At 44.4% G+C, this 23,470-nt stretch overlaps 1 protein-coding gene across 1 annotated transcript in view; it reads right to left on the bottom strand.

The window, feature by feature from the left end:
* Positions 1-23,470, bottom strand: part of FOCAD (focadhesin) — a 127,894-nt gene that overhangs the window by 59,957 nt on the left and 44,467 nt on the right. The window contains exons 15-17 of the mRNA XM_028712104.2: positions 22,800-22,926; positions 3,559-3,693; positions 1,756-1,806 (exon numbers count right to left, since the gene is read on the bottom strand). Of these exons, the coding sequence (XP_028567937.2) occupies positions 1,756-1,806; positions 3,559-3,693; positions 22,800-22,926 (313 nt within the window). The remainder of the gene's footprint in view (positions 1-1,755; positions 1,807-3,558; positions 3,694-22,799; positions 22,927-23,470) is intronic.

The following is a 23,470-nucleotide window of genomic DNA, read 5'->3' as shown; positions in this document are numbered from 1 at the left end:
ATGCTGGCCACATGACCTGGAAGCTGTACACTGGCTCCCTTGGCCAATAAAGCGAGATGAGCGCTGCAACCCCAGAGTCGTCCGCGACTGGACCTAATGGCCAGGGGTCCCTTTACCTTTACCTTTTAAGTTGACTAGCAGCAGTCAAAAAGAAATACAGAGGACATTTTTAAAAAATAAGAACACAAATAGGGGTCATGCTGACGTGATTATCTATTTATCTAAGCTATTTCTACTTAATTACCAAAGTTTCTAAGTGCCGGGGAGCCTCTAAGAGTTCTTTTCTGCCCTGTAACTATTCCAAGATGCAGTGCTGGATTTAGCTGCTGTGTCTGACAGTTTAACATTCTTCACACGCATTAGATTTAAAGTGCAGAACAAAAACACACCACGAATGGAAAACATATGTCAAGAAGCAGTGCGCCATCACAGGTCCAATTCATTACCGAAGTAGCATTGCAAACCAAAACATATAAATGTATACACTAGCATAGAAGCACAGGTGCGGAGTTTCGCCTGACACTGGTTGTGTGTGTGTGTACATCACACATATGACGCATGTGGGCTTGATGTCACACGTTGCATGAATGACAACTGTCACATCAGGAGAGGCCAATCAGGCCTCTTCCCAATGCAAAATTCACCCACCCGGGATGCTCAGTGTGGCGTCTGCTGGCACTGTGCAGCCCGGGGTGAATTCCTCCCTGGCCACTGTGGGGTGTGAAACACAGAGCAGTCAAATACAACATTCCTAGAGTGGACATGTTTAGACATGAAGAGGGGTGTTTGTCCAGCCAGTAGTTTAACCTCCTGCTTCCTCCTGGGCTGGGACAAACTCCCTCTACATGTGACCAGAGGTGGGCATGACCTCACCTGTGCATGTATCAAAAGCACAGGGCTGACAACCACATCTCTCTCTCTTCTCCATTTTGCTTTCGTTGAAGAAGCATCAGCCTGAGATGCTCTCTTGGGAGGACAAAGGAACTATCTCCCCCTTGGGATAGATTCCAGGTCTATATATTTTGTAACTTAAGTCTGCCTGCTGGGATCCATCTGTGAACAGAATGTGTGAAAACTCTTTTATACTTTTATACAAGACTGTGTCGTATCTATTCTTTTTAAAGGTAAAGGGACCCCTGACCATTAGGTCCAGTCGTGACCGACTCTGGGGTTGCAGCGCTCATCTTGCTTTATTGGCCGAGGGAGCCGGCGTACAGCTTCTGGGTCATGTGGCCAGCATGACTAAGTCACTTCTGGCAAACCAGAGCAGCGCACGGAAACACTGTTTACCTTCCCGCCGGAGTGGTACCTATTTATCTACTTGCACTTTGACGTGCTTTCGAATTGCTAGGTTGGCAGGAGCAGGGACGAGCAACGGGAGCTCACCCCGTCACGGGGATTCGAACCACCAACCTTCTGATTGGCAAGTCCTAGGCTCTGTAGTTTAACCCACAGCGCCACCCGCGTCCCTTCTATTCTTTTTAGGAGGGAATAAATGAGGAATTACCAGGAAACTTATTTTAAAGGCTTATGCAAGCCTGGCAAACCTATCCGCTGTGTAAGTTTAAAAAGGGGAATGTTACTCTGCTAAATCACAGAATTTGTTAACGCAAGTTGGGAAGGATATTATTAAACAATATACCCTCTCCTGCCTCCCTGAACACTCCCACCTGACCACACAGCATCAGGAGCCGTGCCAAGTCTGTGACACGCATTTTGTTCAAACCGGACAAACCTCGTTTTCCAGTCTCTCACCTTGCTCTGTGTGTGGCTCCACAGGAAGCTGACGACTTGAACTTTGAATTTCTATAAAAATTAGAAAAAGAAGTTACCACGCCTTCTTATCTGGGCAACAAGGTACACAATACAAGCCAATAATAATATCTCAGCCTTCTATTACGTTTCCCTCAGAGAACAGGTGTTTATGGCTCGGCAGTTTCTTCAGAATAGGAGTTTAGGGCTTGGAGTTGCCAAGGGTGTTTTTTCAGCTCAATTTACGGTAACCAGAACGGTTTGAGCAATTTAGCTGGGTTGAAAATGCAGACCAATGGACCTTAGCATACTAACGGAGAGCATTTCAAAAGGTCAAAAATTACTCTCAAGAGCCAATATCCAATGATGTACAATAAAAATGCAAGACAAGTGCCATTTCTGTGGGAGGGAAGGGAATTGACCTTTCAGTGCTCCTAAAGGGGCAATTTGTAGACCATTCGCATTGTTTGTAGTCTCAGTGACATTAACGGACTTTGAAAGATTTTCTCCCGCTAAAAGCATGCCAGTCACTTATCAAAACATTGTTCTCAGCTTCTCACCAGAACCGGGAGGTGTGATCTTTTTCATTCAGTACATGGTGAGCTCCACAGTACAACGTGAAAAGCAGATATTGCACTATAAAATGATGAGGGAGCCCCACCCCCCGCCAGTATAGCTGACCGGTGAAATAATATGTGGCAGGGGGGGCCTGTGACCTCCCTGCTCAAATTTTAAGAATAGTTCAGTCCAACGGCCAGGGCCAGATTTAGGTTTGATGAGGCCCTCAGCTACTGAAGGTAATGGGGCCCTTTCTATGTCCAGCTGTCCTTTGTCAACAACAAATTGTCACTGGTTTTTGTGTTGAATATATGCTATATGGTCATTTATGGACCTGCAACTAATCCAGAATACGGCAGCTAGGCTGGTGACTGGGAGCGGCTGCCGAGACCATATAACACCAGTCCTGAAAGACCTACATTGGCTCCCAGGATGTTTCCAGGCACAATTCAAAGTGTTGGTGCTGACCTTTAAAGCCCTAAACGGCCTCTGCCCAGTATACCTGAAGGAGCATCTACACCCCCATCGTTCAGGCTGGATACTGAGGTCCAGCTCCAAGGGCCTTCTGGTGGTTCCCTCACCATGAGAAGTGAGGTTACAGGGAACCAGGCAGAGGGCCTTCTTGGTAGTGGCACCCGCCTCCCGTCAGTGTCAAGGAGCTTCACAATATTCCCGTATACCTGAAGGAGTGTCTCCACCCTCATCATTCAGCCCAGATACTGAGGTCCAGCACTGAGGACCTTCTGGCAGTTGCCTCCCTGCGAGAAATGAGGTTACAGGGAACCAGGGACAGGGCCTTCTCGGTGGTGGCACCCACCCTGTGGAATGCCCTCCCGCCAGATGTCAAAGAAATAAACAACTATCTGACTTTTAGAAGACATCTGAAGGCAGCCCTGTTTAGCGAAGTTTTTAATGACTGATGTTTTAATATATTTTTAACCTTCTGTTGGAAGCTGCCCAGAGTGGCTGGGGAAACCCAGCCAGATGGGCAGAGTAGAAATAAATTGTTGTTGTTGTTACTATTATTCTTTTTATTGTAGTCCAACAACATGGGGAAGGCTAAAGGTTCTCCACACCTGATACAGCAGCTCACAACTGCTGATTTCAGGTTTTCAGGAGCGTAGGCTATAGGAACATTCCTAAAATGCTAGACAGTATCTACCTCATATCCGAAGAAGAGGCGTCCCTTGGGGCCAAGGGACATAGAGTTGTAGAGTTGGAAGGGACCCTGAAGGTCATCTGGCATACCTCATACTCATTTGAGTTCACCGTTAAGGAAGGCACAAGAGAGAACAGTTCGCTCAGGGTTTTCAAAATGAGTGGCCGGGTGTCACAGCTCAGCTTTGGTGACAGGGCGTTCCACGTAGAGCGAATGCAGACAACCTGGAAAGAGAACAAAGGGTAACATGAGCACAACAGCGCCAAATATCCGTATCAGAGCAGGGCTTGGTGTACTCTATTCCAAACTTAGAAATGGAAAGCGGAAAGCTGGTACTCAACAGAAGAGGTTCAAAGACTTTCTCAAGGCAAATTTTTAAAAAATGTAGTATAAACACCAACAATTGGGAAACACTGGCCTGCGAGCGCTCCAGTTGGAGAACAGCCTTTACCAAAGGTGTCATGGGCTTTGAAGGCACTCGAACTCAGGACGCAAGGGAGAAACGTGCTAAGAGGAAGACATGCTTGGCAAATCCACACCGTGATCAACTCCCGCCCGGAAACTTATGTCCCCACTGTGGAAGGACATATGGATCCAGAATTGGCCTCCACAGTCACTTACCGGCTCACTGTTAAAACCATGTTTATGGAAAACAATCTTACTTGGCTATGAGGGATCACCAAAGAGAAAGAAAAGAGACTTCTCTATATATTTCTATTGCTCCAGGGATTAATAAATAGGTTAGCAATAGAATCAAGCACTTGATCACTGAGTGCCTTATAGAACAGGAATGGAACCGGTCAATGAGGCTGTTGTACGACTCCCAATTCATATCAAACCCAGAAATGGAATATTTGCCACTGGGTGGTTGTTGTTTAACACTTGCGGGTCCAGAGAGGTCTCCTTAAGGATGAGGTACATCTTTTACGGCAGGTGGCAACTCCTCCATTTCCAATGAAGCATTAACCCCTCCCAAAATCCATACATAAACTCCTCTTGCAGAAATAAAATTTATTGAATATGCAATTACGAGTGAAAGTCATGAAACCAGTGGCTGTAAAATAAAGGATCAAGATCAGTGCTGTTGTAATTGGAATGATCAAGATTATGGAAGCAGAAAGAAATAAGAACTTTGTACCCTGAAATCCAGCACACAGGAAGTCACCCAAAATTGTTTAATCCGGTATTTGAATAATTGGCTATTTAACTGTATTGTAATTTGGTATTGTGATAATGTGGCCCTTTTGGATCACTGTAATTAAAAATTAATAAAAATTATTATACAAAGAGAGAGAGAGAGAGAAGCAGACACTGTTTCCTTCTGTTCCCAGAATTATGGAATGGGCAAAGGGGGAGAAGTGTGGGGAGGATGAGGATTAAGTACATGTGAATGTTTCATAGAATCATAGAATTGGAATAGACCACAAGGGCCATCGAGTCCAACCCCCTGCCAAGCAGGAAACACCATCAGAGCACTCCTGACATATGGTTGTCAAGCCTCTACTTAAAGACCTCCAAAGAAGGAGACTCCACCACTCCTTGGCAGCAAATTCCACTGTCGAACAGCTCTTACTGTCAGGAAGTTCTTCCTAATGTTTAGGTGGAATCTTCTTTCTTGTAGTTTGGATCCATTGCTCCGTGTCCGCTTCTCTGGAGCAGCAGAAAACAACCTTTCTCCCTCCTCTATATGACATCCTTTTATATATTTGAACATGGCTATCATATCACCCCTTAACCTCCTCTTCTCCAGGCTAAACATGCCCAGCTCCCTTAGCCGTTCCTCATAAGGCATTGTTTCCAGGCCTTTGACCATTTTGGTTGCCCTCCACTGGACACGTTCCAGTTTGTCAGTGTCCTTCTTGAACTGTGGTGCCCAGAACTGGACACAGTACTCCAGGTGAGGTCTGACCAGAGCAGAATACAGTGGCACTATTACTTCCCTTGATCTAGATGCTATTACTCCTATTGTTTGTCTCTTCAAGGATCCCCTCAGGACTTGAACAGACCATAAACAATAAAAAACAAACTCTTTTTCTTCCAGGTTACGAAGGGCACTGTGCAACGCTCAAAGCCCTGCATACAGACCACTTCACACAAAGTGGAGCTGCTATCCAGTAAATTGCATGGTGCTTCCTTCACATGAAGGAGCTATCAACCGTGTTCAACCTGTTAAAAGGTATATTAAGTTATATAGGGCCATCAATGTGCATGAAGCTTTACAAAGTGCAAGACAATCGGATCTTGCCCCATACAATCTACACTTGGACGCAAGAGAGGAAGAGGTGAGAGCTGGACAAAGAGGTAAACTGCACTCATTTCACACGCTAGCAAGGTTATGCTTAAAATTCTACAAGGAAGGCTTAAGCAGTATGTGGACCGAGAACTCCCAGAAGTGCAAGCTGGATTTCGAAGGGGCAGAGGAACCAGAGACCAAATTGCAAACATGCGCTGGATTATGGAGAAAGCTAGAGAGTTCCAGAAAGACATCTACTTCTGCTTCATTGACTATGCAAAAGCCTTTGACTGTGTCGACCACAGCAAACGATGGCAAGTTCTTAAAGAAATGGGAGTGCCTGATCAGCTCATCTGTCTCCTGAGAAATCTCTATGTGGGACAAGAAGCTACAGTTAGAACTGGATATGGAACAACTGACTGGTTCAAAATTGGGAAAGGAGTCCGACAAGGCTGTATATTGTCTCCCTGCTTATTTAACTTATATGCAGAATTCATCATGCGAAAGGCTGGGCTGGATGAATCCCTAGCCGGAATTAAGATTGCCGGAAGAAATATCAACAACCTCAGATATACAACCTCTCTCTCTCTCTCTCTCTCTCTCTCTCTCTCTCTCTCTCTCTCATGCTAATGTTTGCTCTTGAAGGTTTCATGTTGTTACCGGAATTAAAGCACCAAGGCCTTCTCTTCGTAATGGTAGAAACAATTTTAGAATTATAGACATTAGAACTAGTGAAGATTGGCTTGCTTGTATTCCATCTTCCATTCATGCCACAAATAGCTGAACCTTTCAAGGAACACAAGGAAGTTTACAGAGCTGCCAGACCGATCCATTGCAATGAGTTAAGTCCACCACACATAAGGTCATAGTAGGAATGAATGAATCTGACAATCAAATCTTTTGCATCACAGACATGAATGCTGAATTCTCCCTTCTTCTCTCCCATAAGTGTGTCTCCTGGTTTTCCAAGATCCACAGCTCCGTAGGGAGCAAACCATTGTAATGAAGACTTCAATGGATTCCCCTGCGATCCATCTTTGACATAAGTGCACAAAGTTCCTTTCAAGAATTTCAACTTTTCAGACATCGCTCTATATTCTGCCAGGATTAGTTATCTGCTATTGCTCTGCATTGTTCGAGTCTACATTGCAATGGCAATGGGTGCCTAGATGGATGATGAGTAGAATGCCGCAGAAAATAAATTCCTTCAACACTTGCAAGTCCTCAAGTCAAAGGTCAAGCCAAGATTTACCAGGGGGCCATGTTACGAGTCTCACATCTGCTTTATATTCAAAACCAAGGAAGTCAATGGCGGAGAAAGTTTCATAATGTATACAACGTTATGAGCAAAGCTGCAGATGTGCCTTCGCCAAATGGAAGAATCAACTATTTATTCGTGCAGAGAAATGAACTGACAGCGTCCCTGTGAAGCTCATTCCATAACGGGGATTGCTTGATGAAATTCATATTATATTATATTATACACACACACACACACACACACACACACGGGTAAAAAAGGAAAAAAACAGAATCAGAATACTGGGCATCAGAAAAGTAATTGCCGAATTAAGCAGCCACTTCAGAGGTTGTGAAAACACTTTAGGGGACTATTTCAAAAACTGTAAAGAAAAAGCTTTCAGGAATGCCTATTGAGTTAAATCCTTTTAACGAACAGGCAGATCTGTGAATACAATTCCAGTGTAACTAATAATGACAGCTACTGAAACTTAATCTGATTATATGTTGAGTGAAAATGACACTTCTCCACCCCCACTTTCAGGAATACTATTCTCAAGAATTAGAGAGAACAATTCATCTGCAGACGAGAGAGAGAGAGAGAGAGAGAGAGAGAGAGAGAGAGAGAGAGAGAGAGAGAAATATCCAGTGTTTCAGAGGGATCATAAATATGCATTTACAAATTAACGGGAGAAATGATAGATCAATTTACCCTGTGTTGGGGGGGACGGGACAAATGTCGATTGTATGAAATGTTCACATTCTCTGAGTTTATACTATAGTTGAGGAAGATATAAAAAAAATCAATAAGGAAAAGTAATGTGCATTTTCCAAATGTCTTTACTAGGAATAAATTAAGCTGGTGAGGACCACAGGGTCAGACTAGCCACATTATGACCACTGTCCTGAAAAAATGCACACGTTAGATTGTTGAGCCTCAAATGCTATTGTATTTTATGTCAAGACCAAATACACGGTTTAGAAGGTCTTTGAATTTAACGTACCAAAGAATCAAAGGAACTTGTTTCTGCAGTGAGAGAATTATAGGCCCCCAAATGGCAAGAGGGTGCAGAACCCACGAAAGAGGAGTGGCAGTTGAAATGAGTGGAATATGCTGAATTAGCAAGTTTAACTAGCAAAATGAGAGAACAAGAAGAAAGAACCTTCAAGGAGGATTGGGAAATGTTTGTAGATTTCTTATTAATTTTTTTAAATTGTAAACATGTTAAAACACTAGCAGGTAAAAGGGATTCTGAGAATAAGGTTGAGGAAAGGAGGAATAGATGAATCATAATATGCAGAAGCAATAGATAATTTAAAGACACCATGGAAGGGAAGTCGACTATCAAGGGAATGTAGATGGGAAAATGTTTGACCAAATTTTTTTTATACAGTCGTATCTTGGTTCTCAAACGTTTTTGGCTCCCGAATGCCAAAAACCCGGAAGTGTTCCAGTTTTCGAACATTTTCCGGAAGCCAAACATCCGACACGGCTTCTGCTTGGGTGCAGCAAGCTCCAGCAGCCAATCGGAAGCTGCGCCTTGGTTTTCGAACGTTTCTGGAGTCGAACGGACTCCTGAAACTGATTACATTCGAGAACCAAGGTACGACTGTATTTGAAAAATTTATAAACAAACCAATAGGAGGTCTTTGAATTGAGGTGGCCATTCACACACCACCTAAAAGAAGGAAATGCATAATGAAAAGCAGGACGAAAGCAGCAAAGATTTTCATAAAATGCTAATGTATATGCTAAATAATATGGGACACGGGTGGCGCTGTGGGTTAAACCACAGAGCCTAGGACTTGCCAATCAGAAGGTCGGCGGTTCGAATCCCCACGACGGGGTGAGCTCCCGTTGCTCGGTCCCTGCTCCTGCCAACCTAGCAGTTCGAAAGCACGTCAAAGTACAAGTAGATAAATAGGTACCGCTCTGGCGGGAAGGTAAACGGCATTTCCGTGCGCTGCTCTGGTTTGCCAGAAGCAGCTAAGTCATGCTGGCCACATGACCCGGAAGCTGTACGCCGGCTCCCTCAGCCAATAAAGTGAGATGAGCGCCACAACCCCAGAGTTGGCCACGACTGGACCTAACGGTCAGGGGCCCCTTTACCTTTTATGCTAAATAATATGCTAATTTATATGTCTTAGATATGCATCCAGGAGTAACAACTTAAATAGAAATGAAAGACAGTGGTGCCTCGCAAGACGAAATTAATTCGTTCCGTGAGTTTTGTCGTCTTGCGATTTTTTTCGTCTTGCGAAGCACGGTGTCGGAAAAGTTTTGGAAAAGCTTCAAAAATCACCAAAGTCTTCAAAAACCTCAAAAAAGGCTACCACACCGCGTGCTATGAGTTGCTCCTCGAAGTCAAGTCACAACTGTATTAACGGTTTTAAGAAAAAGGAAACAAACTTGCAAGTCGTTTCCGTCTTGCGAAGCAAGCCCATAGGGAAAATCGTCTTGCGAAGCAGCTCAAAAAACAAAAAACCCTTTCGTCTTGCGAGTTTTCCATCTTGCGAGGCATTCGTCTTGTGAGGTACCACTGTAGTTTGCATCGTAATGGGCAAGATCCAGACAAGGGGCCTGTGTTTCCGCTTGCCCAGGAACCAGCTATCAATAGGCAACTTCAAGGGACACCCCCCAGCTCTTCCAGCTCATGTTCCTTTTTTTTTTTCCTTTTTTTTTTCCTGCATAATTTTTATTGAATTTCAGAATACAAAACGCAAAACAAATGAGTCAGTATTCATGTTGTTCACAAAAAGTAAAAGATAAGACTTCCTTCTGTCATTCCACGAATCTTCCAAAGTAACATTAAATTATACATCCGCATTTCCTTGTTTGTAATGCCACAAGTTGTTCTCGTTCCTCTGTTTTCCTTTGGCATTACCCTTACTTTTTACAGAGCACCTTTATAACCCGCCAGTGTTATCTGTTCGTCCGTTAAATTTTCCAGATATTTCGTAAAACTTTCCCAACTTATAACAAACCTCTGATCTTTTATATATCTAATTTTACCTGTCATCCTGTCCATCTCCACATATTCTAATAATTTGGATCTCCATTCCTCCATTGTTGGTAAACTCTCTTGTTTCCAATTCTTAGCTATCAGGACCCTTGCTGCCGTTGTTGCATATTGAAACAGTTTGTAGTCCTTTTTCTTTATCTCTGTTCCTACCAGGCCTAGTAGGAACGCCTCGGGTTTCTTAACAAAGGTGTATCTTAACATTTTCTTCATTTCATTGTATACACTCTCCCAGAACCCTTTGATCTTTTGGCATTCCCACCACATGTGGTAAAAAGTCCCCTCCCTGTCCTTGCATTTCCAACATTTGTTGCAGGATCCGTACATTTTAGCTAATTTGGCCGGGGTCAAATACCAACGGTAAAACATTTTCATTAGATTCTCTTTAAGTAACACACAAGCTGTAAATTTAAGATGTTGTTTCCAGAGTTTTTCCCACTATTCAAAGTATATATTACGGCCAAAATCTTTGGCCCAGTGTGTCATTACCGCCTTGACCTCCTCGTCAACTAGGTTCCAATCCAGTAATTGCTTATACATTTTAGATAAGATTTTTGTGTTATCCCCCAGAATCTCAGTTTGGAATCTGGAATTTTTATCGGCATATCCTTTGTCTTTAACGTCTTTTCTAAACATATCGTTTATTTGGTGGTAATGTAGCCAGTCGTATACTTGGGATTTGACCTGGTCATATGGCCTCATTTTCCACTTTCCTTCCTCCTTCATTAACAGATGTTCATAAGTTGCCCATTTGTCCCTCATATTAGTCTTTTTGACAGCCATAACCTCTAATGGAGATAGCCATTGGGGTGTTTTAGGTTCTAGCATGTCCTTGTATCTTTCCCATACCTCCATCAGGGGACCCCTAAATATATGATTTTCGAATCCCTTGTGGCCCTTCTTTCGCCCATGCCATAGGTAGGCGTGCCATCCGAAGCGGTTATCGTGCCCCTCCAAGTCTAACACTTCCCTGTCTTCCAATTTTATCCATGTTTTGACCCAGCATAGGCACGATGCCTCATAGTAAAGTTTCAGATCGGGCAGGGCGAAGCCTCCCCTTTCTTTCATGTCTGTCAATAGTTTAAACTTAACTCTCGGCTTCCTCCCCTGCCAGATGAATTTAGAGATCTCTCTATGCCAGGTTCTAAATATCTTTGTACCTTTTATAATTGGAATGTTTTGGAAGAGAAATAAAATTCTTGGTAGCACCGACATTTTAATTGTGTCTATCCTTCCCCAAAAAGATAATCTGAGCCGACCCCACACTTCTATATCTTTCTTAACTCCTTTCCATACTGGTTCATAATTGTTTTTGAAAAGATCTATATTTTTTGGCGTTACCCATACCCCTAAGTATTTCACCTTCTTTGTCACGTCTATTCCCGTTTCTTTCTGTAGTTCCTCAATCTTATCTGCCTGCATATTCTTAGCTAGTATTTTTGTTTTCCTTTTGTTTAACTTAAAGCCCGCAACTTCCCCAAATTGGTCAAATTCTCTGAGTACCTCTTTTATTGAGCCCAATGGGTCTTCCATTGTTACAACCAGATCGTCTGCGAAAGCTTTAGTTTTGTGTTCATGCTGACCGACCCTGATTCCTTTAATTTCTTTGTTGTCTCTGATGGAATTTAGCAAAACCTCTAGTATCATTATAAATACCAGTGGAGACAGTGGGCATCCCTGTCTTGTTCCTTTGGATACTGTTATTTCTTCCGTTTCCACCCCATTTATTATCAGTCTTGCTTTTTGTTCCGTATAAATAGCTTTTATCCCATTAAGAAATTCAGTGCCTACTTCCATGTAATCCATGTGCTTCAACAGGAATTCCCAGTTTACGTTATCAAACGCTTTCTCAGCGTCTACGAATAACAGTACACCTTGTTTGTCGCATCTTTCTGTTAGATATTCTATGATGTTTATAATATTCCTTATATTGTCTTTAATCTGCCTGCCCGGCAGGAAGCCAGCTTGGTCTCTATGAATGTTTTTTACCAAAATAGTTTTGAATCTTCTTGCCAGGACTCCCGTAAAGATCTTGTAGTCTACATTTAGTAAGGAAATCGGCCTGTAATTTTTAATTTGTTCTAAGTCTGAATCTTGCTTTGGGATTAATGTGATCAGTGCCTCCTTCCACGTCTCTGGTATTTCTCTTTCCTTTAAAATTTTGTTCATTACTTCCTGTAATGGATTCAGCAAAACCGATTCCATCTCTTTATAGTATCTGCTGGTGAACCCATCTGGGCCTGGGGCTTTCCCATTTTTTAGGTCTGATATGATTGCTTTTATTTCCTCCGTCTTAATTGGGGCATTTAATTTTTCTTTGTCCACTGTGGGGATCTTATTGATGTTCTTAGATGTTAAATATCTCTCTATTTTTCTTGTCTTACTCTTTTCTGTGTTCCTAAAGAGGCCTCCGTAGAAGTCCAAGAAGGCTCTTCTTATTTCTTTAGGTTTGTTTATCTCTTCTCCTTCCACCACTATCCTATTTATGATATTCTGTTCCTTTCTCTTCTTCAGTTGCCAAGCTAATAATTTCCCAGTTTTGTTAGCATATTCGAAGTTTCTCTGTCTCAGTCTTTTGATTTTCCATTCTATCTCTCTATTTATCAGCATTGTATATTGGGATTGTAGAACTTTTATGTTCTCTTTTACTTTCTTGTTTTTTGGGTTTTGAGTTAATTTCTGTTCATTCTCTGCTAGTTGTTGTATAATTTCTTTTTTCCCTTTTTCTCTTTTTTTATTTTTAATTGCGCTCTGTTGAATGAAGAATCCCCGCATCACCGCCTTGCCTGCATCCCACACCACCCTTGGTTTTATATTGCTGCCTAAATTATCTTCGAAGTACTCTTTTAATCTATTTTGAGCTTTTTCTACTACCTCTTGGTCATCCAGCAGGTAATCCTTCAGTTTCCATCAGCTCATGTTCCTTTACACACCGGACGATGCTTGAAAGAGAGTAACATTTTGTTATTATCTAAAGATGTATTTGTTGTTGTTGTTGTTGTTGTTGTTGTTGTTGTTGTTAACAACTACAAAACTCTTAGGTTCATTTGCAAAATGTTTTTGAAAACATTCAGAAGCTTTTTTTCAAAAAGAATTTTTGATTTCCTATTGTTAAATCTAATTGATGCTTTTGAATTCTGGTGCTGGAGGAGACTCTTGAGAGTTCCATGGACTGCAAGAAGATCAAACCTATCCATTGTTAAGGAAATTTTCCCTGAGTGCTCACTGGAAGGACAGATCGTGAAGCTGAGGCTCCAAGACTTTGGCCACCTCATGAGAAGAGAAGACTCCCTGGAAAAGACCCTGATGTTGGGAAAGATGGAGGGCACAAGGAGAAGGGGACGACAGAGGACGAGATGGTTGGGCAGTGTTCTTGAAGCTACCAGCATGAGTTTGACCAAACTGCGGGAGGCAATGGAAGGCAGGAGTGCCTGGCATGCTCTGGCCCATGGGGTCACGAAGAGTCGGACACGACTAAACGACTAAACAACAACAAAATTGTTAAATCTGGCAAAACTTTGCAAGTCACAGAGAAAATTTGAAACATCTGCCTGCTTCTTCAGAGGTCTTGGCCGAAGGATGCAGAGCTTAGATTCACAAACAGAAGTACAAGAAAATCAAAAGGACATCTCAGGAGTCCTTCACTTGCACTAGCCTTCCCCCAACCTGGTGCCCTCCAGATGTTTTGGACTAGAACAGCCCCAGCCAGCACAGCACGTGGACACTCGGTTTGCAATGTATTGTTGCACCCCAATCTCCAAGGAGGGTGGGATTCCGCAGGTCCCAGGTGCTTCCCCAGGGTTCGGGTTTCCTTTTGGGTATGAGGCACAGCGGCAGCTGTGGTGTCTTTATGGTATGTGGTTTATTGACCCCTATAGACAACCTCAGCCAACAGATTGAGATTGAATCCTGACAGAAGTACTGTTTGGGGGGGCAGGAGGCAGGCGGGTGTGGAGGACTCCCTGGTCCGGAATGGGGTAAGAGTGCCCCTGAAGGACCAGGTGTGCAGCCTGGGAGTCATTCCAGACTCACAGCTGTCCATGGAGGCACAGGTCAATACTGTATCCAGGGCAGCTGTCTCCCAGCTCCGCCTGGTATGCAGGATGAGACCCTCCTTGCCCGCAGACTGTCTCACCAGAGTGGTGCATGCTCTAGTTATCTCTTGCTTGGACTACTGCAATGCGCTCTACGTGGGGCTACCTTTGAAGGTGACCCAGAAACTACAATTAATCCAGAATGCGGCAGCTAGACTGGGGACTGGGAGCGGCCGCCGAGACCACATAACGCCGGTCTTGAAAGACCTACAGTGGCTCCCATTACGTTTCCGAGCACAATTCAAAGTGTTGGTGCTGACCCTGAAAGCCCTAAACTGTCTCGGCCCAGTATACCTGAAGGAGCGTCTACACCCCCCATTGTTCAGCCCCCCACTGTTCAGCCACCCACTGAGGTCCTCCTCCGAGGGTCTTCTGGTGATTTCCTCGCTGCAAGAAGCCAAGTTACAGGGAACCAGGCAGAGGGCCTTCTCGGTGGTGGCGCCCGCCCTGTGGAACGCCCTCCCATCAGATGTCAAAGGCATAAAAAACTATCTGACGTTCAGAAGACATCTGAAGGCAACCCTGTTTAGAGAAGCTTTTAATGTTTAATAGATTGTTGTATTTTAATATTCTGTTGAAAGCTGCCCAGACTGGCTGGGGAAACCCAGCCAGATGGGCAGGGTATAAATAATAATAATAATAATAATAATAATAATAATAATAATTATTATTATTACTGAGCCCATGATGAAGGGGTTCACAGCACCAGCACCCCAAAAGAGCCTTGTTTCTCCCATAACTGCAGTTTTGGATTCAGACAGAGATCCGGCATGACTCCCTCTCTCTCTCCCGCTTGCTGCTTTTCTTCTAGCTCAAATCACCGCAAACTCAGCTCTAAACTCAGGCTTTGTCCCTCTAACTAACTGCGAGATGGGTGTCACAGCGACATTTCGGGACTCCCTGTTTTCCAAGTTCAAACACTACCCCAAGATTAACGTCCTTTACAAAAGGAAACCAGAAAGCTAAATCAAGACTTGAATTCACTAAGATAAGGTAGCCCATTATCACGGTTATTCTTTCCAGCTCTGCGGTGGTCATTCGCCAACAATGATTTGCAGCCAGCGAGCCAAGCCTCTTCACCAGAACCTTGGCTTCCCCTGTTTGTAACTTAAAGAGTCAAGACTTCCCTAGTCTTCAAATATAAGTGTCCTTGGAGTTTGGCAGAGACATAGTAAATCACTGGCACTATCTAGAACTTTTTTTTTTTAAGGCTTTATTTTATTTGTGTTTTATCTTATATTTTGGAAATGTACATCTAGGTTTTTTTCCTTTACGTTTTTTGGGGGACCCCCAAGAGAGTGGGGCCCTAAGCTAGAGCTTGTTTAGCTGATATGTAAATCTGGGACTGGTTGTGATGTCCTCACTGCTACTGGAGCTGTTCTACTCACATTTGCTCCTTCCTAGCAGGCAAAAGGGACGCGGGTGGCGCTGTGGGTAAAAGCCTCAGCGCCTAGGGCTTGCCAATCGAAAGGTCGGCGGTTCGAATCCCCGCGGCGGGGTGAGCTCCCGTTGCTCGGTCCCAGCGCCTGCCAACCTAGCAGTTCGAAAGCACCCCCAGGTGCAAGTAGATAAATAGGGACCGCTTACTGGCAGGAAGGTAAACGGCGTTCCATGTGCTGCGCTGGCTCGCCAGATGCAGCTTGTCACGCTGGCCACGTGACCCGGAAGTGTCTCCGGACAGCGCTGGCCCCTGGCCTCTTAAGTGAGATGGGCGCACAACCCCAGAGTCTGTCAAGACTGGCCCGTACGGGCAGGGGTACCTTTACCTTTACCTTTAGCAGGCAAAAGAGGACTCTCCTTCTATCCTGCCCACCAGCAAACTGATCTAGATTAGGGTAGCATTAATCCCCAAACTCTCGTAACTGGCGTTCTTGGCCAGGCTTTCGTCATCCAACTCTGCCACAGCTTGACTTTGCAGGGCAGAAAGTGGTAGCCATCTGGAGGGCAACCCAGCCAAATGGGTGGTATATAAATAATAAAATTGTTGTTGTTGTTAGTTTTTAAACTTTAAACGGTCTTCTGCATCAGCCAAATTGCGGGCACTTTCGTCCTGCAAGGAGATGGCTCATTTTGTCTCGCATTCCAATGCCTACATTAACAAACGCCCCAAATAAAAACTCCGTAAACTGGAAACGAAAGCGCAGTCTCAGCAATGTGAAAAATACGGCCACTTTTTTAATACAGCATCCTTGCACATGGTCTCCCCCCCATTGATTTAAGTGCAACATTGCTGGAATGTAATGTGAAAATCCACACTTGATTTAAAAAAATCACTGTACACAGCTGGCCATTGTAGTTAGCTTCTTGGGGGCTCTCAAGTACACTGGAGAGCATTTCCATAATAAATTATCTTTATACCCTTAACAAGAGTAAAATTCCAGACATCTGATTGGCTCCTTCTGCAAGAAACGAATTCTCTGGAATAATGAAACACAGCGGCGGCTCCATTGAGAGCCGGCCACCCCGTAGCGTTGCAAAGAAAACCGCAGGGAAACAAAATTATGCTTTCCTCTCAACCTAAGTTTTTGAAAAAGTAAACAAATGCAAAGGTAATAACAGCACTAATGATCTTGGCATGGGGCATTTCCGGGGGAACGGCCGATTCTGCCTTGTGATAAACGGCCTGCGGTGAACTCTTTCCCTCGGTCATGAATCCCCAGGAAATGCCCCGAGTCTCGATAGTTATTGCTCAATTGTATATTGCTGTTATTCGAGAGCACAACACCCTCTAGGAACCGCGGAAGATGAAAGGGCTTTGGCTCCACAATATGGGGGGACACCGATTAGCTTTGACACAACAGAGCAGTTGCTGATCAGAAAGCATCTTTGTAACTCCAGACAGTGTTCAAAGGCTCGGGGTGCAAGCCCTCTTTGTAAGTTTGTTTTAAACTCTGTGCCCATTGTCCTGTCCTTTGTTGCTGTTTTGGGATGAATAGATCATTTCCATCTCTAAGGATTAACAAGGTTTTAACTTCGCCAGTCTCAGGGCGATTGACAGTCCCCTTTTGAACGCTTCCATGCACAATTCGAGGTATGAATTATTAGAAGATTTATTTACTTTATCCAGGGTAAACTGGTTGCATCAAATTCTCAGTGTTAACACTGGAGCGTTTGTTTCCAGGAGCAATTAACTACTGGTTCTATCACGGAACTTGCTTTGAATCCATTTCCCTCCAATACATTGCAGCGACACAAACTTTCTGCTCATCTGGAGGTGCTGAAAATGGCTTTTTTCAACTAGCAAGGATGTGGTGAGCGAAGGATTGCGAAGCACCTGATGTTTCAAATGGGGGAATCCAGAAGCAAGATCTAGGAACCTTATTCTAAAGAGATGGCCTTATCTTTACTGTTCAACAGCATCATCTTGATGAAGAAGAAGAGTTTGGATTTGATATCCCGCTTTATCACTACCCGAAGGAGTCTCAAAGCGGCTAACATTCTCCTTTCCCCTCCTCCCCCACAACAAACACTCTGTGAGGTGAGTGGGGCTGAGAGACTTCAGAGAAGTGTGACTAGCCCAAGGTCACCCAGCAGCTGCATGTGGAGGAGCGGGGAAGCGAACCCGGTTCACCAGATTACGAGACTACCGCTCTTAACCACTAACACCACACTGGCTCTAATACAGGAATATTATTTATTTATTTATTTATTTATTTATTTACACACACACACACACCACCCTATACCTGGAGTTCACGGGTCTTGAACTCACGACCCTGGCATTAACGAGTCTCACACTCTGCCGGCTGCGCCATCCACAACCTGCTGTGCTGCAGTCCTGCAAACCCTGCTGCGTCCCAATAAGGTTACTGCATCGGGCAAAGAAATTCTGCCTTTTGTCTAATAGCTTCTGTCCTTCCAGGTTCCAAGCCTGAATCTGATAGATGCCAGTTATCAGTCACAACTTTGATCTGTAGCCAACTTCCAACAGTTGCAGCCTATGACTTCCACTAACTTTTACACAGGTAATAGCTACATTCTCCGTTCTTAAGCTTGTTAGGATGGGCTATGCCAGTAGCACACACAAGTCATATACTGCCTGCCAGATTTTATCCAGCCCTTTGCATCCCCTCTGGTCCATCAGCTGTTCAGTGGGAGCAGCTAAAAAGGGAGAAAGGCTTTGATGCTGTGCAAAGAGTGCAACTCCAGCTCCTTTCTTTGCAAGAAGATCTACTGTATAAAGATTGAAACAGAGGGGCAAACAGTCTCAGCAGAGAGATCTTTATTCCTGGAAGTATGCAATAACTGTCCATGCAATTTGCAACTGCATGCATTCAATTTTCAGGATGCAATTGCATTCTGAAGTTGGAGGAACCAAATAGCTGTAAAGTAAGGCTTCCAGTTCAGCTTCACTTTGGGGGAGAAAAGGGAAAAAGACACATCAATATCAGGGGAGAAAGATTCACAGCAAGTTCAAATGCCAACTTTACGGAGCAAATGATGTGGATATTTTGCATGCTTCATAATAATCAGAAATATTGGGGTTCCTGAAGAACATGGTGCGAGGCTGCTAAACCCCATGGTGCGAGGCTGCTTAAACGGCACAGCCAACCCTACTCAGAAGCATAGGTAAAGGTAAAGGGACCCCTGACCATTAGGTCCAGTCGTGATCAACTCTGGGGTTGCGGCGCTCATCTCGCTTTATTGGCCGAGGGAGCCAGCGTACAGCTTCCGGGTCATGTGGCCAGCATGACTAAGCCGCTGCTGGCGAACCAGAGTAGTGCACGGAAACGCTGTTTACCTTCCCGCTGGAGCTGTACCTATTTATCTACTTGCACTTCGTGCTTTCGAACTGCTAGGTTGGCAGGAGCAGGGTCTGAAGAACAGGAGCTCACTCCATCACGGGGATTCGAACTGCCAACCTTGTGATCGGCAAGTCCTAGGTTCTGCGGTTTAACCCACAGCGCCACCCGGGTCCCATACTCGGAAGCATAAAGGAATATAAAATCTTGCAAGGCTGCATTGTAAATCCTCGGAGGAAATATTTTCAAGAAAAGGGGGGAGAAACAGCTGCATGTCTGCTTTTGTACGTAGAAAAAAACACAACACTTCAGCTTTAATAGCCAAGTTATTTTAAGAATGCCCAAGGAACCATTTTCTTTTAGTTGTCAAATTCACTAACCGGCATAATTTGTCATCTTCATAATTTCCCCTGTGCTATTCTGCTCCGCAAGTTCTCTCTCTTTACTCAAAGCCTAATAAATGTGGAATCGGGGAGTATACGGCACAGAATTGCTTCCAGAGAGAAACGGACGGAGCAGAAACAAAACAAAACTCCTTCCAAACTATGCTGAGTCTTTTCATCTTTGAATCTTACTTGGCTTGCCTGACGCATTTCACACATGAAATCTATTATGGAGCAGGATGCATAGGCTCACAGAAAGTATGCTGGCTTCTGTTGAATTTTGCTGGGGGCGGGGGCGAAAACAAAAGATTTGCCAAGAATTAGTAGATGTGGTCTTGGCAAGAGCTGCGGCGTATAATATCCAGGCCTGACATGCAAGCCAGTGAGCACTGTAAGTCTCATTAAAAGGCTCCATTATACAAAAGCACAAAAAGATTTAGCCGTCTTCATAAATCACCCCAAAGCAAGCCCAGGACTCGGGAGCAACATGAGTAATTCATCTGCTGTGTTTCCTACTTCATGTAATCCATTATATTCTAATATAGGACAACCATTATATTTAACTCAAGCTGAAAGTTATTCTGTGAGTTTGCTTTTTAGATCTTGTGCTACGGATGTTCTCAAAAAAGCTCCAAGAGGCAACTCTTCCAGTCTACCTTCCCCCTCCGAGATCTTCTTAAGTGGAAAGTGTTTATAAAACACCACGGCATCCTTTTATGATTTTAGCTTCAGCATCTCAGCTGCAACACTTCGTTGATTATAAGAAACTTGAAAATTAAAACAATGATGTCTTGGTTTTTAGCATACTTCTTATACATGCAAGTAACACCCCCCCCCCCCATCACCATCTAGATCAGTGTTTTGCAAACTTGGGTCTCCAGCCTTTTTTTGGACTACAACTCCCATCATCCTTAGCTAGCAGGGCCGGTGGTCAGGGATGCTGGGAAATGTAGTCCAAAAGCAGCTGCAGACCCAAGTTTGCAAAACAACTGATCTAGATCAAGGATAGCAGGGAGCCATATTCTTCTGTGTCATCAGTTCCTTCATCCTCAAACGCTAGGGTGTTCCTGTCTCAAACAACAATGCCTTTTAAGACTGGGAGGTGCTGTGGGTCCTGAGCACCCTTCTCTCCTTGAGGAGTGCATGAGGCACCCAGCAACTATCCCATAGTTATCACCAACCTTGGCTTCATCCAGTCCCTCATCTTTTGTTCTTTGGCTTTTTTACAGTGTCAGAACTGGCCACCTAAGGCACTGCCTCTGGCCACAACAACAACAATAGCATCATTGTTGTTGTTGTTGTTGTTCTGCCCACCTGACTGAGTTGCCCTGACACGCTGGCCGGCTCCCAACAAAATATTAAAAACCTCAATAAAACCTCAAACATAAAAAACTTTCCTGTAACCTCGGGTTACGGATGCTTCAGGTTGCATTTTTTCGGGTTACGGACTGCTGAAAGCCAGAAGTACCGGAACGGGTTACTTCCGGGTTTCAGCGGTCACGCATGCGCAGAAGTGCTAAATCGCGCTTTGCGCATAAGCACCAAATCGCAACCTGCATGTGCACAGATGCGCCACTGCGGGTTGTGAACGTGCATCCCACACGGATCACATTCGCAACCCGAGCATCCACTGTACAGGGCTGCCTTCAGATATCTTATAAATGTTGTGTCATTCTTCATTTCCTTGACATCTGAAGGGAGGGTGTTCCACAGGGCAGGTGCCACCACCTAGAAGGCCCTCTGCCTGGTTCCTTGTAACCTCACTTCTCGTGGGGGGGGGGGACCGCCGGAAGGCCCTCGGAGCTGGACCTCGGGGTCCAGGCTGAACGACGGATGTGAAGATGCTCCTTCTGATATACAGGGCCAAAACCATTTAGGGCTTTAAAGGTCCCAGTGTTCCCCAACACCTTCTGACCTCCCCAGGTTGAATTCCAGTTGGACCATGAAGAGAAACAGTTGCCATGGGGTCCTGGCTGTCATGGCACCTCACCAAAAAGCCCTGTTGGCTGGTCCCCATTGAGGCTGGTAGGGCAGAAAGACGTGTAGCTAACTAATTATAGTTTGGGCCTCATCCACTTGCCTTGTGAGTTCTACGAGGGTGACACTGAGGCGAAGGAGGAAGAAGCTGACAGCCAAAACCACCTGCTGGACTGGATGTATGGAAGGGCCCAACATACAAATGAGTCATTCATGTGCCTTGAATGTTAAGATGGGAGCAGAATCATTATAGACATAAGGCACATCTTAAGGACAACGCTTTCCACAAGTCGGACACAAGTCATTCAAATGTGTTCTTAAAAAGCCTGTGGATGGTTTGCAAAGGAAACAGTCAGCAAAAAGGAAGGGGGTGCCATTTTGTGTTGTTGTTTTTTTGCAATTTCCCTTACCCATGTGTGCTTCCACCCGATATACTCTGGAAGGTTGGAGGAACTACCAGAGCAGATTTGGGGGGTGGGAAGGGGGATGCAGAAACCTAGAGGAAGGGAAATTGCCCAAAATTGTCCCCTTTCCCCGATTTGTTGCCAAATTACTTTCATCTGCAGGCAGTCAGCATTGGGTTCCACCCTTCATCTGCTGAGAATTACGGTTTCAATCACAGGATTTAGGGGTATCCAAATAGAACCAAAGGGTTGTTCTTAATTCAGGTGTTTTAAAAAAACAACACCTAAGCTTCAAATGTTTTAAATGTGACTAATTTATTTGAAGAGAGGTGCAAGATTAAAAAAATGTTGCGCCAAAACAAGTCCTGCAACCGTATTTTTTGCTCTATAAGACTCACTTTTTCCCTCCTTAAAAGTAAGGGGAAATGTGTGTGCGTCTTATGGAGCGAATGCAGGCTGCGCAGCTATCCCAGAAGCCAGAACAGCAAGAGGGATTGCTGCTTTCATGGCACAGCAATCCCTCTTGCTGTTCTGGCTTCTGAGATTCAGAATATATTTTTTTTCTTGTTTTCCTCCTCCAAAAACTAGGCGCGTCTTGTGGTCTGGTGCATCTTATAGAGCGAAAAATACGGTATTTTGGGCACTGTGTTCTGATGCCTTAATTTGGAAGCTGCATCCATCATGGACAAATCAAAGTCCACACACCGTCGGCTTTTCAAACCATGCACACTGAGGACAGAGGCAAGAGTTGCAGCTATGAAGATAACAGCTGTTATCCCCCCAAAAAATCTTGGCCTCAAAGAGAAGACATTCCAGGTAGATAAGAAGAAAAAGAAAAAGTGGCCTGGAAGTACAGATAACAACAAAAACAATATTTTGATCATAAGCAACATGACACATCTCTGCAACAGACATCCTGAAAAGAACTTTGTGTTTACCTTGTACAGAGAGTGGAGGGAGGGAATATAATGCTTTGGGAGGAATTTTGCTTCCTCTGAGATCTATAAATTAGTCATAAAGTGACAATCACATCGTTGGCAGGTCTCAGCGCAACTTATTTTCTGGAGAAGTAAAACGGCCACATTGCATGCCTCTGCGGATGACTAATGAATGAGGAAAACAGAGAGGCAGAAGGGAATATGGTATTCTATCCCGAGGGCAGCTACTCGAAAGCCAAGGTGAACAAAACAGGTGAAGCGAAGGAGAAAGGACAATCTGTGGAGCTCTGGGAAGCTTACCTCTGCCTGACAAAGGGCATGGAGACCTTGCAGCACGAGGACAGCTGGAGTGGCTTGGTCAGGCTTCGTGCATTCATTCAACACCTGGGAAATTGCAGCCAACATATCCGCTCCGTGTTGGTAAGGCCTAATCAAATGCAAGAATTACAGAATATTCCATAAAGGTAAAGGTAAAGGGACCCCTGGCCATTAGGTCCAGTTGTGACCGACTCTGGGGTTGCGGCGCTCATCTCACTTTATTGGCCGAGGGAGCCGGCGTACAGCTTGCGGGTCATGTGGCCAGCATGACGAAGCCGCTTTTGGCAAACCAGAGCAGCGCATGGAAATACCGTTTACCTTCCCGCCGGAGTGGTACCTATCTATCTACTTGCACTTTGACGTGCTTTCGAACTGCTAGGTTGGCAGGAGCAAGGACCGAGCAACAGGAGCTCACCCCGTCGCGGGGATTCGAACCACCAACCTTCTGATCGGCAAGTCCTAGGCTCTGTGGTTTAACCCACAGAGCCACAAGCGTCCCAACATTCTCCAAACAGCGAAAATATTTCCTTTCTCCATAAAGAGAGAAAGCAAACAGTCAGATACAATGGTACCTCGGTTTTTGAACAGCTTAGTTCCCGAACAACTCAGAACTTGAATGCTGTAAACCAAGAAGTAGGTGTTCCGGTTTTCGA

The sequence above is a fragment of the Podarcis muralis genome, chromosome 17 (assembly GCF_964188315.1).
Source record: "Podarcis muralis chromosome 17, rPodMur119.hap1.1, whole genome shotgun sequence".
Lineage (NCBI taxonomy): Eukaryota > Metazoa > Chordata > Lepidosauria > Squamata > Lacertidae > Podarcis > Podarcis muralis.
This window is presented reverse-complemented; position numbering and strand designations above follow the sequence as displayed.